The 17,215-nt window shown below is 36.8% G+C and overlaps 1 protein-coding gene across 6 annotated transcripts in view; it reads left to right on the top strand.

Moving 5' to 3' along the window:
* wnk4b (WNK lysine deficient protein kinase 4b) overlaps window positions 1-17,215 on the top strand; it is a 69,414-nt gene that overhangs the window by 40,748 nt on the left and 11,451 nt on the right. For all 6 annotated transcript variants that reach the window (XM_067381649.1, XM_067381648.1, XM_067381647.1 and 3 more), the window contains 8 exons: window positions 5,371-5,459; window positions 8,101-8,320; window positions 8,401-8,803; window positions 10,897-11,099; window positions 13,382-13,455; window positions 14,040-14,175; window positions 14,363-14,479; window positions 15,589-15,762. In XM_067381649.1, the coding sequence (XP_067237750.1) occupies window positions 5,371-5,459; window positions 8,101-8,320; window positions 8,401-8,803; window positions 10,897-11,099; window positions 13,382-13,455; window positions 14,040-14,175; window positions 14,363-14,479; window positions 15,589-15,762 (1,416 nt within the window). The remainder of the gene's footprint in view (window positions 1-5,370; window positions 5,460-8,100; window positions 8,321-8,400; window positions 8,804-10,896; window positions 11,100-13,381; window positions 13,456-14,039; window positions 14,176-14,362; window positions 14,480-15,588; window positions 15,763-17,215) is intronic.

Below are 17,215 nucleotides of genomic sequence, written 5' to 3'. Positions count from 1 at the left end.
AGCTTACTGCAGTGTGAATTTAAGTGTCTCATAGTAGCCGCCAAAGGAACGCAGAGTTGCGCTATAACAACTTTCAACACACAAATGTATCCAATATGATAAAACAGCGCTGCTTGACCGGAAAAAGCGGAAGTGGCGACTGCAGCATAATACAAGCTCCACTGCTCTCGAGACGTGTGTCACGCTCGTCTCTCATTAGCAATCGCAGCAGCGGCCTTGTTTCTGCTCACACAGCACTCGGCCCATACTACAGTAACGTTAATAATCTCATCCATGAACATGATTTCTGACCGAGTCCCGTCCCGATTCTTTTCCACCAGCTGAAGACAACACATCCCATGATTCTGTGAAATCAAGGTGTCATCAAGCAATGCCTTTGTTTTTGTATAAGCAACCTCTAGCGGTGAAAATTTACATAGTGCACCTTTAAGATAACATAATAATGTTAACATTACAATAATTTTAACTGATGTCATCATATTGAACTTCATTGTAAAGTGTTACCAACTAACGTGATTTTGATCCTGTATGTATTTGGTGAAAATAGTATAATTTTTGTTTACTTTTGATTCAGATAATCTGTTGAGATCCCTAGAGAAGACATTGTGCAATTGCTGAAGGTTATTTCAGGGTTTTCACTTCTTACAGAAAGTTCATAAACAAATGAAATTATAAAGTTTATTGATGATAGACTTGTGTATATAGAGCTGAAATCTGCTTGGAAGCCACCAGCACGTAATGGCTGCAGCTCATTTAGCTGGATGTAATGTTGTGCTTCTTGCGTAAATGTGAGGTAATAAACATTCCTCAAGGCATTGGCGAGGAAGAGGAAAAAGATAGAACGTTTCAGAGCAGAAATTACATTGATTTAAGAATTATTTAAGATGTTTCTTGTAGCAGGACTGGGAATGTTTGCTGGTTTTAGGTGGTTTAAGCCAGTTCAGCTGGTCTCCTAGTCTGGTCAGTTTGGTCTCCCTGCCTGACCAGCTAGTAATTACCCCAAACACCTATAAAACCAGGACCAGACTAGGATAAGAGAGCTTTTTTTTCTCAGAAGGAAGAGAAAAAGAGTTGGAAGGGATTAATGGAGTGTGAAACAAACATAAATGGGCATTTGGTTCTTTGCCTCATGCTCTCAAGGGGTCTCCTCAAAAGACTGATGTCATCAAGAGGTGCCTGACCAGTGAAAAATCATTCTGTTATATTCAGCTAATCCCTTTCAACACTCTGGTCTGGATGACTCCTGAACCCCTGTTGAAAGCCTATGAGATCAGTTTTGCCCAGTGCCTCAGACAGAAGTGGTTTTCAGGGGTGAGAACTCCACCCCCTTTACGCTGAATTGCACCTCTGTTTTGTATTTTCTGTTTTCTTTTCCATCTCAGCATTTCAATGGGCCTATTATCTGAATGAGCAATACCAAAGCGTCCTGGTTACGTCAACAAGTTCTTCTGTGTATTTTCTAGGCAGCTCAGAACATTGAGGTGCCTGCTGTTGCCACTAAAATGTTTTATCCATCAGCACCATGGATCTAGTTCATAATGCAATGAGCATATGGCACCAGGCCGGGCTGGAAGAATACTGTTATAAGTTATGTCACAGCTTTCCTCTGTGAAGATTTCAGTCCAAGAACACTGTTTTAAGTGATGATGTGATGGATTTGAAACTGTTTTTGGCTCACATGTACTCACACACTAGGTTTGAGTAGGTTTTGAGTTTTCAGTTTCACCGTAGTGAGGATATTTACTTAAAATCAGCTGGTTGTGAAGTGGGTATAATGCTGTGAAAATGTCCTCAGCATCACAATTTTCACCTCATCTGTTTTACAGTGTGGTTTCAGCTGCCTTACATTTCCAGAACGAGAGCTTGATTTAATTTTGCTTTTCCACCTAGCAAAGGAGATGGACTGTGAAAAGAGCGTTTCCTTGGATTCTAGAATTAGATTTATTTATCTAAATGAAAAAGTGAAGGTCTTTCTAGGAAATCAATAGTTTTATAGAATGACTGTGCAGTGTTTATTATGTCCAATTGGGGAAGCATGTCTTCAAACGGCTTCTAAAATAGAGTTGTGGAAACAGGCAACCAAACCATATTCCACAAAGCATGTCTTGTGGGATCAATGTTTTTCCACAATATGGCGTCTGTTCCCTGTCATTAGCTGCCCAACAGATAACACAGATAACATGGTCTGTTTACTCCAGAAGGACTAAACGTACTTCTGGCATGGTGTGTTCTGTTTACTAAATATGCGCAAAACTGCTAACAGTTTTATACGGCCAATCTGTTAAAAAGCCTAGTTTTTTTGTTGCATATTGTAATATGAAGGCACATCAGATGTCATCAATTAGGTTTGCATTAGGTTTTGCTAGCTTCCTTTCTATTAAAGTGCCCCTATTATGGATTTTTGAAAATTATCTTTCATGTAGTGTGAAACATAAGTGAATGAAAAAATTTTGAATTTTAAATCTGAAAGTGCACCATATATAAAGTTATTGTCTCTCAAAAGTAAGAGTCGACTCTGAGTCAATGAAACGAGTCGTTTGTAAAAACGAATCCCAAGCCCTTTCGTTGTGACGTCACAAAGATACATTAGCATATTGCCTGCCCACTTATATTGTGTGCAGACTCCAGGGAAATTCATTTTTTCAACAATACCACAGCAATGCAATCTTTTGTTGTGGTCCCATCATTTTTCTGATGACTGCTTCTCAAACCTCGGGGAGTTTAGCGCAGGATTCACTTATAATATGGATCAATGCTCAGTTTATTTGGACCAGCTTGCTCCTCTGAATCTCAATCTGTAAGTATGATTAATAATTGACGTTTATATTTTCTAGCGATCGTTCAAAATTCATAGTTTTGGATGTTATGTTGTGTAACGTACACCTTAATCTGTATGTCTCCTGCTAACCGGCTAACTCATGTTTCTGTAGTTCTGCTATTCAGATGTGAGTCCAATATCGTCTAAAAATGTGTCGATTAATGCAGATTGTCTGTCTTATTACTGAAGTAATGATCAAAGATGGAGCATGACTTTTTGTTTACAGAGTTTAATGCATTATCAACTATTCACGTTTGTGCTCGGCTAATGTGGGAGTTTACAACATAACCATGGGCCCGGTTCGCTCACATAAAGTACAACAAACTGTTTTTTCCTCTGCGTTTTTATTATTACAGTAGTATGGAGCTCTATCTGTATTGTAATAGGATGTTAAGATGCTAGTCGAAGTATTCTCTCTGTAAACAGTAAACACCCATTGTAATGTCAAACAATGATATAGCCATTTTTTTTTACTTAACTTAGTTAATAGTTATGATGAAAAAGTCTGTGTATACATCTGACCTAAATGGTTATCTTATGTTAGAGGTTTTCAGCTTCGCTAGGCATTCTGATACAGTTCCCACAGGTGCACCTACATAAATTATAACAGTGACGCTGCTATCGCATCTTATAAGTAACGCAAACTAAGGTGACACTTACCATAGACACACGTCCTACTCCAGTCGTGATTGCGAATCAGTTTCTGGTTGATCGACTACTTCAGACATTTCATCAACGTTTCATCGCTCGAATTGATACGGTAAAATCGATGCTGTCTTTTCTGTCCATACATTGTATACAGTGTCTTGCGAATCTTCTTCTTCTTGGTATGTCTTGCGAATTGATAGCTGTCATTCAAGGGATAGTTCACCTAAAAATGAAAATTTTATGTTTATCTGCTTACCCCCAGAGCATCCAAGATGTAGGTGACTTTGTTTCTTCAGTAGAACACAAATGATGACTTTTAACTCCAACCGTTGCCGTCTGTCAGTCAAATAATGCGAGTGGATGGGAACTTCTGTTATAAGAGAAAATAAAACTTGCATAGACAAGTCCAAATTAAACCCTGCGGCTCGTGACGACACACTGATGTCCTAAGACACGAAACGATTTATATCATTTTTTACCTCTAATACACCACTATGTCCAACCACGTGCAGCACTCGTTAGTAAGGTCTGACAGCGGCAGTGATACTTCAATGAGAGCTAGACATCACTGCCGCTGTCAGAGCGCGATCAGACCAAACTAATCAAGTGATGAATTGCAGTTGAACATAGTGGTGTATTATAGGTAAAAAATTATATGAATACTGTTCGGTTTCTCGCACAAACCGATCATTTCGTGTCTTAGGACATCAATGTGTCGTCACGAGCTGCAGGGTTTAATTTGGACTTGTCTATGCAAGTTTTATTTACTCTTATAGTAGAAGTTCCCATCTGCTAGCATTATTTGACTGACAGACGGCAACGGTTGGAGTTAAAAATCATCATTTGTGTTCTACTGAAGAAACAGTCACCTACATCTTGGATGCGCTGGGGGTAAGCAGATGAACATCAAATTTTCATTTTTGGGTGAACTATCCCTTTCAGTTATGGCACAGTAGAACAATCATGGTAGTGTAGGCTCACAGAAAGGAGGGGTTTAGAGAGACTGATTCTTCGAACTGCTTCTAATGAAATGTTTACGAATAATTGAGAACTGAGGTGAAATGAAATGTATATTATGAGAAATCGAAAGTGTTTTTTGACCTTGCATGCATGTAAACCTGTTGTAGGAGACTCACAAAACAATATTAGGAACCTTTAAAAAGGCATAATAGGGGCACTTTAAGTCCCTTTTAAAGGATTCTTCTGGATTCAGTTCAAATAAAGCATAAACAGCATCCCAAAGGTTTCCATTGTAAGTACCTATAAGTATTATTAAATCTAATTTTTGTTTATTTTTGCTAACTGAGAGATGAATCAATGCTGTCAATTGAACTTAAATTGTATTGAACCCAGAACATTTAATTCATTTAATCAGGTCTGTATTATTATATTCATTAATTGGTTTTAATTATATTTTTCTTCCCCAGAAGTCCACTCATTATGTTAGTCAAGGTCATAATTTAGTTTTTCATGACCTTTTTCCATGTATAACAAAGTGGTGGTTAACTCTGTATAGCCATTCCTAATTCAAACAGAGACTGAAGCTTCAACAATAATGAAACGCTGAAGGTCAAACCGTCAAGCCTTGTCTGTAACATTAGTTACAGCTGTTTACACACACTCAACATGGTTTTTCGTCATGGTATGGACTTGGGTGGATTCAATTTTGGTAACTAGATACTAAATAACATCAATATGCGCATACAACATTACATTCACGCTTTTAAAAATTCCCCAATATAGTGTTGACTGCCCTCCTGATTTTTCTCCAGTCCATGCTATCCATCAAAATGACTGAAACCTGTGACATTTCCAGAATCTAAAATTAATTTCCATCTCTTTTACCTCTTATTTTCCCTCCAACTGCCCTTCTCTCTCTCTCTCTCTCTCTCTCTCTTTCTCAGGGAATGAAGCCAGACAGTTTTTACAAAGTGAAAGTCCCTGAACTGAAAGAGATAATTGAGGGATGCATCCGGATGAACAAAGACGAAAGGTAACTATAAAGTCTACTAGGTCGTTCAACAAACAAGAAAATCTGTAACCAAAGAACTGCAAAGTTGTGTATGTGCGCCAGCAGCCATTGTAATGTTTTAACACCTGCCAGACGGGTTTTTACTGTGTGCACATTAAAACAACAATACCCTGATTCTTGTCCTTTTGACATTTAAACAATACCAGTCAGGCTCCTCAGAGAGCCCTGCATGCCACTATTTTTGTAACCCAACTGCACTGATTGATGTTTCTATTCCACCCTGTATTGGTCAGGTGACACATGTTGCAGAATCAACAGTGTCAAAAACACCGACACAGACTCTTTTCAGATTTTGCAGTGTTATTAGGGTATAAACATTCTCCCCTGGGTTGTCATGACCTTCAGGTGTCAGAGGACTTTGGGTCACTTAAAGAGTTAGACTAAGAGTTACTAACACGTTCCTGTCCATCTTTTTGACTCCTAGCTAATTTCAGTCACATTATTAATATATTTTTGGGTTATTTTTACCAACGTTTCTAAAGCAACTTTATAACCAATATACCTCATAAACAGTGTTCGGGAAAGTTACTTTTAAAAGTAATGCATTACAAAAGTAACTAATTGCATTACATTTTATGGAAAGTAACGTGTAATGTTACTTTTGAGTTACTTTTTCTCACCTGGGCTGGGCTTGCTTGTTATTTTGTTTTGTTTTTTTTATAACAAAAAAGTTCTATTTTTGGCAAATATAAAGGCCCTTTCACACTAAAAGTGAATGAGCAAATTAATGAGTAAATGAATAAGCCTCATGCTGATGGAAATGAAATTCATGAATGTACAGTAGAGGCCACAGCTCAATCAAACCTTTCAGCTGCGCTGCCATTCTGGATTGCAGAAGAATAGGATGGAGAAGAAAGTTCAGCACAATTACTTCAGCAATAAAAAAAAGAAACGCAAATGTGATGTTTAGCTAAAGTCATTTTTGCTTATTAGTATGGTTGAATTGGATCAGTGAAGGTCAGCAAGAAAGACGTTGGTTAATAAATTGAGATTAAATACATAAAGTATATTTGTGTTATTTAACATATTTACTTATTGCAGGTTTGTGTAATTTTGCATTTCACTGTTTTTATTCATTTTGAGGAATACTGAATCTGTTTTTGTGCAAGTGAGATGAGTAAATGCATGCTCACATTTAGTCTAGAATTACAATAACCACCATATTCACACAGCGCACACATCGCCTCTGCACCTTACTTCTGATTTCTCTCAACATGAGGACAGAAGAGGTGTTAATAAATTGGAAAACAAAGTAACTTGTGTTGCTTGTTTGAAAAGGTAACTCAGATATTTTGTTTTAAATTGAAAAGTATTGCGATACTTACTAGTTACTTGAAAAAAGTAATCTGATTACATAATTTGCATTACTTATAATGCGTTACCCCCAACGCTGCTCGTAAGTGACCAATTTAGAATGCTGTACTTAGGCAGCTACACAATTACATTGCTAAGCTAACATAATGGTACTCTAATAAGCATAAAAATACAGTAGTACAGAAATATTGGGTGAAATTGGGTGAACTGTTTTAGTGAAAGAAATGTATGCATATTAATTATCAATTTTTCTTGTCTCTGTAGGCAGCTCACTAGATTTTGAACAGAACAAATTGTGCGGACTTTTGTCACCTTTATACTAAAAAACAATTGACATGAGTCAAATATTTCTATATATATCCGTAGAGAAGTAACTGAAATTTGGATTTCCATCAGTAAGCAACCTGTTCTGTACTTGAAATCACTCAAGCACTTTTGTTCTGCCCTTAAACTGGTGTAATTAATTCATCATAACACATTTCTGTCTGGATAATGGTCCATTTAATGTCATCTAACCATTATGTAAAGCATTTGGTCAGTAGCCACTAGTAATGACTCACTCCATTCAGCAGCAGGTCATTCTTATGATTAATAGTGTTGATTTAATTAATTCTGAATGTTCTTACTTTTAGTCAGATTAGGATTTCATAGTGCTTGCCTGACAGCCTTATCTCCCATAAGATATGAGATCTTATTATGCTAGAATTTTTTTTTTTTTTTTGGTTAGCTTTTTCATACAGACAGCAACAAGACAATCTAGTTATAAATTGGCTTAAAAGATTAAGAAAATAATAAGCATTTATTAAAATCAATTTCTCAAGGAAGCAGCATTTAGCTAGCTCAGTATAGTAATTAAATATTTACTATTTGTTTGTTACGTATAAAAAAACTATTTGGTCAAAATACAGTGGTAATTTTTTTTCTTTTTGCAACTAGAAGCCAATTTATGGAGCCCCTAAAAGCACATGGTGAAGGAAAAAATTTGAGATTGAGGAAAAATTATTTGTCAATGCTTTTGCGTTCTCTCGCAAATAGCTCAAAAGGTTTCTTGGGGGAACGCAAAACAGAGAACTCCCTCCCGTTTCATATTTTTTCCCACCACCATGTTCATTTAGGGGCTCCATAAATTGGCTTCTAGTTGCAAAAAGATGTTTTTTTTTTTTTTTTTTTTAGCCGGATTGTGTAGTAACTCCTAACTATGCCATGCTAACCAATCGAACCTTGATGTCTTTTTGTAAAATCGAGAGGACGTATATGATCATATGTGTTTTCTTGTTATCTTGTTTAGGTACACAATCCAGGACCTGTTAGAGCACACCTTCTTCCAGGAGAATAATGGTGTCCATGTTGAGCTGGCTGAGGAAGACGACATGGTGAAGTCTGGCCTTAAACTCTGGCTTCGGATGGACGACACCAAGAAGCTCCATGGCAAATACAAGGACAACAATGCCATCGAGTTTCTATTCGAACTCTACAAGGATGTCCCGGAGGAGGTGGCTCAGGAGATGGTGAGATCTGAGACCTCAAATTAATTTCCATGCCATTACTGAACAGATCAGCAAACATAATGGCTAATCCATGTCCTCAGGTGGTTCTTGGCTTTGTCTGTGAGGCTGACTACAAGCTTGTGGCCAAAGCCATCCGAGACCGCGTCACCGCTATCAAACGACAACGAGAGAAACTCCGCCGTCAGGCCGAAGAGGTGCAGAGGCGGCGTCAAGAGGAAGTGATTGAGGAAGAACCGGAACCTAGTCTTGAAACCGAATCTTCAGTTTCCAACCCAGCAGCTCCAAAACCTCCTGTAGAGACGCCCATATCCACCCCTATACAAGCTCCACCCACTGTCACGGTGTCAGGTCCCATTTCTCTGCCTGCAAATGAATCTCTGGACTCTGGATTCAACGCCAGCTTTGCCACTGAACCCGAGGAGCCGGACGCGGACCAGCGGCAACATTTCAATATACGCCATGCCAGCTACTCATCAGCAACATGTGAGTTTGTCTGCATCATTTATCTAAATGCAAGTCTTAGATCTACAATTCATCCAGGCAAATGTGACATACACAGGACTTCTGATTTAATCAACTTAAACCCCGACCCTTCAAGCTCATTTTTATCTTAAAGGGTTAGTTCACCCAAAAATGAAAATTCTGTCATTAATTACTCACCCTCGTGCCGTGTTACACCCGTAAGACCTTCGTTGATCTTCGGAAAACACATATTAAGATATTTTTGTTGAAATCCAATGGCTCCCTGAGGCCTGCATAGCCAGCAATGACATTTCCTCTCTCAAGATCCATAAATGTACTAAAAACATATTTAAATCAGTTCATGTGAGTACAGTGGTTCAATATTAATATTATTACGTGATGAGAATATTTTTGGTGTCTTGCGGGTCTGGAACGGCACGAGCGTGAGTAATAAATGACAGAATTTTCATTTTTGGGTGAACTAATCCTTTAAGTCCATTTCTCAAAATCCAATCAACAACCAGTACATAGAACCGGTCCTGCCTTACTTTTATTCTTTGTCGATAGTCCGTTACACTCGGATGTACGTCACAATTTGCTCTGGGCATTCACATTTGTTGTAACCATTTCAAATAAGTAAACAGACCGTCTTTCAGTCTGTGTTATAAGTTTTCCAAAAGCCTATCTGCTGTTGATCTCCATTTCTTGCTGAATGTATTTTTCCATGACTTTGTCTCATAAACACAACTTACTATAAGAGCACATCTGAATGAAACCCAAAACTGTCACTGTGGCATGTGAGCACAGAAGCAGTGTAGAGTCTTGTGCTGGTTGCCATGATTTTACCAAGACATGTTCCTGTTCAAAAACATAGTCCTAACCTAATCCTAACCATAACTTACCTTTAAAATCGGAGAGAAGTGATAGATGAATAAGAATGGAGAGTGCAGAAGCTCCTGACTATGGTTAAATCTGAAGGGGTAATTGTAATGTTGTTCCATTAGATGTGAGGATGTTGAGCCACATGTCTCCAATGACCAGCCGAACATTCAATGTTCATGTTTCTAATGACCAAATGTCCTTTAAACCAATATGATTTAGTGGATTAGTGGATAAGTGGATAGTGGGTTAGTGGATAAACAGTTGCTACATTGTGTGTAGGCATACATTTATTACTGGACAATTTGCATGTACAGAATGTTTACTAACTTGAGTAAATTAAAAAGGGTAAATTTGATTTTAAAAATCGATTTTAAAAGTCCAAGGTTTTAATTTGAAACAACATTTTACCACTAAAGAAAATAATAATAATAATAATAATAAATAATTGTCTGTTTGTTTGTCACTCAATTCCATTTTGTTCTATTTTGGCTTCAATTAGTGAACATGTTATGTATCATTTTATTATAGATTTACATATCACAAACACACTACTGTTCAAAAGTTTGGGTTAGTAAGATGTTTCAGTAAGTCTACATTAAATTGATCAAAAGTGACAGTAAAGACAGTTGTAAAGACATAATGTTACAAAAGATTTATATTTCAAATAAATGCTGTTCCTCTGAACTTTCTATTCATCAAAGAACCCTGAAAAATGTAGTGCATGCATTTTACACAAAAATACTAAGCAGTACATTGGTTTTCAACTTTGATGAAGATAAAAAATGATTCTTGAGCAGCAAATCATCATATTAGAATGACTTCTGAACGATCATGTGACACTGAAGACTGGATTAATGCTGCTTTGAAATCACAGGAATAAATTACATTTAAAATATGTTAAAATAGAAAGTATAAATTGTAGTAATATTTCACAAATCACAATATTACTGTTTTTAATCAAACAAATGCAGCCCTCGTGATCATAAGAGACTTTTTTCATAAACATTTAAAAAATCTAACCAAACCCTAACTTTTAATAATGTACATTCAATAATTCAACAGACTTTAGAATACTTTTTTAAAAAATTTAAAATTCTTTTAAAATAAACAATCTCCATGAAAGTTACTGTATAATCTGGTGCCTTGCCAGGTCACACATGACATCTCTATGTACTATGCACACTAACAAACTACTTTTCTTTTGTTTGATTGAATTATGATTACCATGGCAGCTGACTGTGAGACGGACGGCTACCTCAGCCCCTCTGGGCTTCAGGAACCTTCAGAATCTCGAGCTCCTGTAACAAACCAACCCTCCACAGCTCCACTACCAACCAGTGGAGCGCCTCGTGTGGAAACCCCACCCATTGAAGGCCCACCCACTGAAGCCCCTCCCACTCCAGCTGCTGCAATCCCAGCTCTCCGTTTCCCCTCGGTAGGTTACCAGTTTGACATATTATCCAACTTACACTTATAATTACAAATTTGGAGTCAGTACAGTTTTTGGTCAGTACAAAGACTGGATTAATGGCTGCTGAAAATTCAGTTTTGCCTTCACAAGTATAAATGACATTTTAAAATATATTAAAATAGATTAGCAATTGTAATATCATTTGACAGTTTTACTGTTTTGACTGTATTTTTGATCAAATATTTTCAGCCTTGGTAAGCTTTAAAACCTAATAAGCAGTAAAATCTTAAAGGGATAGTTCAGTGGTTCCCAAACTTTTTAGCTTGGAGTACCCCCTGAAGGGATTACCATCCTTCCGCGTACCCCCGCTCTTCCACTTCGACTGCAGTCACACCTTTACCATTAAGGGACAATATTTGCCCCCTAAATTGATTTTCCAGTGCATTTTTTTACCTTTATGAATAACTTTATAAAATAAATGTTTTAAATAAAAATGTTCAATAGAGAAATATGCAATGATGGTAAAACTAAATAAAACTTTTAAATATTAAACTAAAACCGCCAGTAGGTGGCAGCAAGTCACTGTTTTTATGAGTGAGTCATCGAGTCATTCATTCAGTAACAAATGGCTGTGAATGAATCACTGAATCATTGACTCTCACGATTCGTTCAAAGCCGCAGAATTGTTCGCGAAACACAGACGTGTGTTGTAGTTCTGCTGTGGTTTTCGTTATTATTTCATTGAAAAAAAAAAGTAAATACTGGCAGTACTGTGTTTAAAATGTACGTTTTGTTTTTTGACCTGTTGTATAATAATGTACGTTTGCAGTCATGTGTGTATTTGGGAACAGTTGCGTTCTTGCTCGTTATCATCATTAAAGACAATAACTCACACAAGGTATGTTTTTGTATCGGAGAAAGTTTGATAATATAGACACATTATCTGTGTCTATATTTGTTCTTCATGTGAGTAAGTGCTAAATCCCCACTTTTACAAATGTGCACTGTCAAGAACGACAGTAATTTAGCGCGATTTAAGGCAGATTCTGCAAGCAATCTATCATATGCATGCTGCTTGTGTGGACACAGTCATTTTTTACTGCAAATGATGAGGTAATCTGATTAAATGTACTGGATTTATGACATTTTGGCAGTTAGAAATACATGCTCTATTTTAAAATTGTTTTAATGTAGAATTAAATGAACTTCTCAGCATTTTGTTCGCGTACCCCCTTTTGTCACCTCACGTACCCCCAGGGGTATGCGTACCCCAGTTTGGAAACCACTGGGATAGTTCATCCAAAAATGAAAATTATCCCATGATTTAATCACCCTCAAGCCATCCTAGGTGTATATGACTATCTTCTTTCAGAAGAACACAATTGGAAGTATCCTTAGTTTATAATCCATATGGGTTAATAAAGGCCTTTTGAAGAGAAGGGAAGTATTCTTGTAAGAAAAATATCCATATTTAAAACTTTATAAATTCAAATAACTACCTTCAGGTGGAAGACCTGATGCAGTGACGAATGCGGAGACAGAGGAGAGAGCAAAACAAAACACCGGTCACGAATTAGAAGTCTAAATCGAGAAATTTTAAAGAGAAATTTTAGAGGATTTCGATATAAGAGAAGAAGAGCTTGAGTTTGTTACACAGCCTATTTGTTTGAACCGTGAGAGGCGTCTAAGCTTACGATACTCCTACATCCTGCGTCACACATCACGTCAGAAGATTACTTGTTTGGTGCAAGTCGACTTGCGCATTCTGCATACGGTCATCCGCTAGAAGCTAATTATTTGAATTTATAAGGTTTTAAAGATGGATATTTGTCTTACAAAAACGCATCTCTTAGTTTCAGAAGGCCTTTATTAACCCACTGGAGTCGTATGGATTATTTTGATTATGGATGGATGCATTATTTTTGACTTCAAAGTGTGGCCTCCCATTCACAACCATTATAAACCTTGGAGGACTAAGGATATTTTTAAATATATCTCAGATTGTGTAAATCTGAATGAAGATAGTCATATACAGCTAGGATGAAAATATAATTTTCATTTTTGGGTGAACTAACCCTTTAACGAGCCTAAACTTTTGAATGGTTGTGTACATAACTAATCTTTTCAATTTAAAGGGAAAATATGAGATTTCAGAGCACTACAGAGATTATAATGAATAAGCAGCCCTAAAATGCCTTAAATGTGTTTAAAGGATCAAATAAAATGCTTGTTTTTTATTAGATTACTTAAACTGAGTTATGATTTGCATTGTTAATCATTTTTCTATGCCATCGGTCCTCCCACAGAGCATTGCTGTGTCCCAAAATACAGAGAGGACCCAGTCAGGAAGTGCCAGTGGTTTTTCCTCTCCTGTCGACAGGTAAGCTAAGATCTGATTAACATTTCCTTACACACTAAACGGGATATATCTGCCACTTTAATGCTCAGTCCGATAAAAAGACCCCCCTCAGTGTGTATGTAAATGTGGGTGTGGCTTTTGTTTTGACGTCAAGAAAATGTGGATCTGATCCCAGCTGTGAGAGCTGTAATCTTACTCACCAACATCATGCCACGTATACCCACGGTGGCTGTAATGCTCCAGTGGAGAGCAGTTCCTTTCTCATATACAGGCACACACACATACACAAACACTAGACATAGCCCAGTGGTTAGTGCATTAATGGGAATGATTTAGCTCAGAGGAGCAATTTACCTTGAAAAGCATTTCTGTTGGAAGCCTGACGAAGGTAAAGCAAAGGTGGCATATGGTAAAATGAGTACACAAGGACACAGCTGCATTATACTGAATTAGCTCAACATGATTTAGAAGATCTATCATAAATGACTTGGCCTTTGTGTGCTTATGGTAAACTGATAAAAGAAATGTTCTGTGAAGTCAAGTTCTGTGAAATTCAGGAACCCGGAATGTCACAAATGTGTTTTCTATCCTTCCTCTCGGAACAGTTACGCCTCTGATGTCACCTCTGGTTTGAGTGACGGAAACGAGGGTCTTTCGGAGAAGAGCGGGAAAGGTCAGAACAAACGCACAGGAACCAAGCTGCTCAGGAAGAGAGCTCGCTCACGGCTACGCATCACTGGGGTGACTCATCAGTCAATTATCTAACTTTAATTAACTGTCCATACGTGGTTCCTATTAAACCTTACAATAATACTGAGGCTGTAAATGTGTCAAACTCAAAAAATGCATAACTGCTTTTAAAATCAGTAGCTTTTTTGTAATATACACACATACGCCTCATTCTCTGCCTGTGTCTTTCTACATGCAGCTGTCAGATAAAGTGGATCGAGTTGTAGAGTGTCAACTACAGACCCATAACAGCAAGATGGTGACATTTAAATTCGATCTGGATGGAGACAACCCAGAAGACATTGCTACAGTGATGGTGAGCTAGCAAACACATAGTGAAAATAAAATAAAATATAAACTAAAAATGAAAAAATAAAATATATTTTAAATATAATTATATTATATAATAATTTTGTAATTAAATTAATAATATAAAAATAAATTATTGTAAATAATTTGTAAAAGTCTAATAAATTTTAATTTCAAATAATTTTACAAGTCCTTTATTGATCAAGAATATAAAACATGTTACAGTTACCCCTGGTCTCCACTATTACGTTACTGAATGTCTGTAAGCTGAAAGTTATGGACGTTAAAGAGGACACAAGGTCACAGATAAGGTGGCCCTCCTTGTTAGAACTGCATTATACCGTGAGAAGTGTTGATGTTTCAGCTTCTGTGTTTGCACAAACTCTGCAACCTCAGACGCACAGTGGAAAATCTATGCACCGTGTCTCTCATCTGTTCATCTAAAACGTTTTGTTTCGTCTTCTATTACCAGTGGAAAACCAGTTCTTATGTGTCCATTGTGACTTGTCAGCTATATTTGACATATTTTTAGTGTACAGGAGACAGAACTGGTTTTGAAATGTTTGTCATCACATTCTCAATTAGCTCTGAAAACCACTGGAAAATGTATTTCTGTTTCTTGTGCTGCTACTAAATTGTTTTTCATGTGAAATGTGTCGTGTTGGACCGCTGTGACCCGTCTTTTTTTTTTTTCAGCCGCACAATTAGTAGTATGTTTTTAAGATGCCATATCAGGTTAAAAACAGTTCAACTTTTGTCAGTATTGATACGAGACCAAAAATATTTATGTAAAATGGAATCTGGAGTGAGTGTGTTTTCTGAACATCGCTTTTGTTAGCTGCTTTCTTTGGCTCCTTTGTGTTAGCTGAGACTAAAGTTGTTTTGATCAGCCTGTCCATGGCCTTGAGACTGAATTTAAGAGTCTTAAATATAGACTGTAGTGTTTCTCTTTGCTGCATTATGAGTACATGTCTTTGTTCACTGCTTTCTATCACTGCTCTGTATTTAATTCCAGTACCTTTAAAGGAGACCTTTGAACTCTTTAATAAAGTCTGCTCGACAGAGCATGCAACAAGACTCAAAATTAACTTATTCGTCTCTTTGCACCCCTTTTAGGTACATAATGAGTTTATCCTACCTGGGGAGAGAGAGGGTTTCATCCACCGCATGAGGGACATTATCCGTCGGGCGGAGGCCCTGATGAGGAGAGAGCCTTTGGAACCGCTCGGCCCAAGAGACAACGCTCATCTGCCTTACCTGAGCGGAGTCGGCACACTGTCTGGTTCACAGGTGTGTATCCACTTTTTTTAATATTTCATAATTTTATAAGAATTTTATATATTTTTTTATATTTATTATAGTATTTATTATTACACACAATTTAGTGCTATCAATCGATTAAAAAAATAACGAATTAATCGCATCTAACATTAAAGTTTTTAATATATTATTATTAGTGCTGTCAATCGATTAAAAACAAAATTAATCATACATTTTTTATGTCATTAATCGTGATTAAAACATCAGCGTTTTTAATATTTTTATAGTGTAATAATTTCACAGTTACTCTCTAAATTAATGTAGAAACAACTTGAAGACAGTACATATTAAATATTTGTTGTAATGGCATTTTTTTATTAATGAAGGCCAGTATCACTGATACTTATACAGTATCAATACATAAATTAACTAAATTAATAATTTTGATTCTTAGATCGGAATTAATCAATACTGAATTTACTTAAGATGGATACTGACACCATTTTCTTTAAGAGCTGCTGTGCAGCCAAAATTATATACCAGTTATCACTGTAAAGCTACTTTGACACAATCTGCATTGTAAAAAGCGCTATATAAATAAAGGTGACTTGACTTGACCTTAGTTTGCATTATAAGACGTGATAGCAGCTTCACTGTTATATATCCTATTACAATACACTCTACTGTAATAATAAAAATGCAGAGGAAAAAAACTGTTTGTTCTACAGTTATGTAAGCAAACTGGGCCCACAGCTATGTTGTAAACTCCCACATTAGCCGAGCACAAACGTGAATAGCTAATAATGCATTAAACTCTGTAAACAAAAAGTCATGCTCCATCTTTGATCATTACTTCAGTAATAAGACAGACAATCTGCATTAATCGACACATTTTTAGATGATATTGGACTCACATCTGAATAGCAGAACTACAGAAACATGAATTAGCCGGTTAGAGGGAGACATACACAGTAGGGTGTACGTTACACAACATAACATCCAAAACTACGAATTTTGAACGATCGCTAGAAAATATAAACGTCAATTATTAATCATACTTACAGGTTGAGATTCAGAGGAGCAAGCTGGTCCAAATAAACTGAGCATTGATCCATATTTTAAGACCAAGCATTTTGTAAATCCTGCGTTAAACTCCAAGAGGTTTGAGAAGCAGACGTCAGTAAAATGATGGGAACACAACAAAAGATAGTACTGCTGTGTTATTGTTGAAAAAATGAATTTTCCTGGCGTCTACATGTGCAATAAGTGGACGTTCAATATGCTAATGTTTCATGTGACGCCACAATGAAAGGGCTTGGGGTTTGTGTTACAAACGACTCGTTTAATTGACTCAGAGTCGACTCTTACTTTTGAGAGATAATAACTTTATATAAGGTGCACTTTCAGATTTAAAACTTTGCAGGATGTTTTTATTCACTTAGAGCTATGTTACACACTACATGAAAGATAATTTTCAAAAATC

Source organism: Chanodichthys erythropterus, chromosome 3, assembly GCF_024489055.1.
Source record: "Chanodichthys erythropterus isolate Z2021 chromosome 3, ASM2448905v1, whole genome shotgun sequence".
NCBI lineage: Eukaryota > Metazoa > Chordata > Actinopteri > Cypriniformes > Xenocyprididae > Chanodichthys > Chanodichthys erythropterus.
Note: the sequence above shows the minus strand (reverse complement) of the source record. Positions and strands in the feature narration are given on the sequence as shown.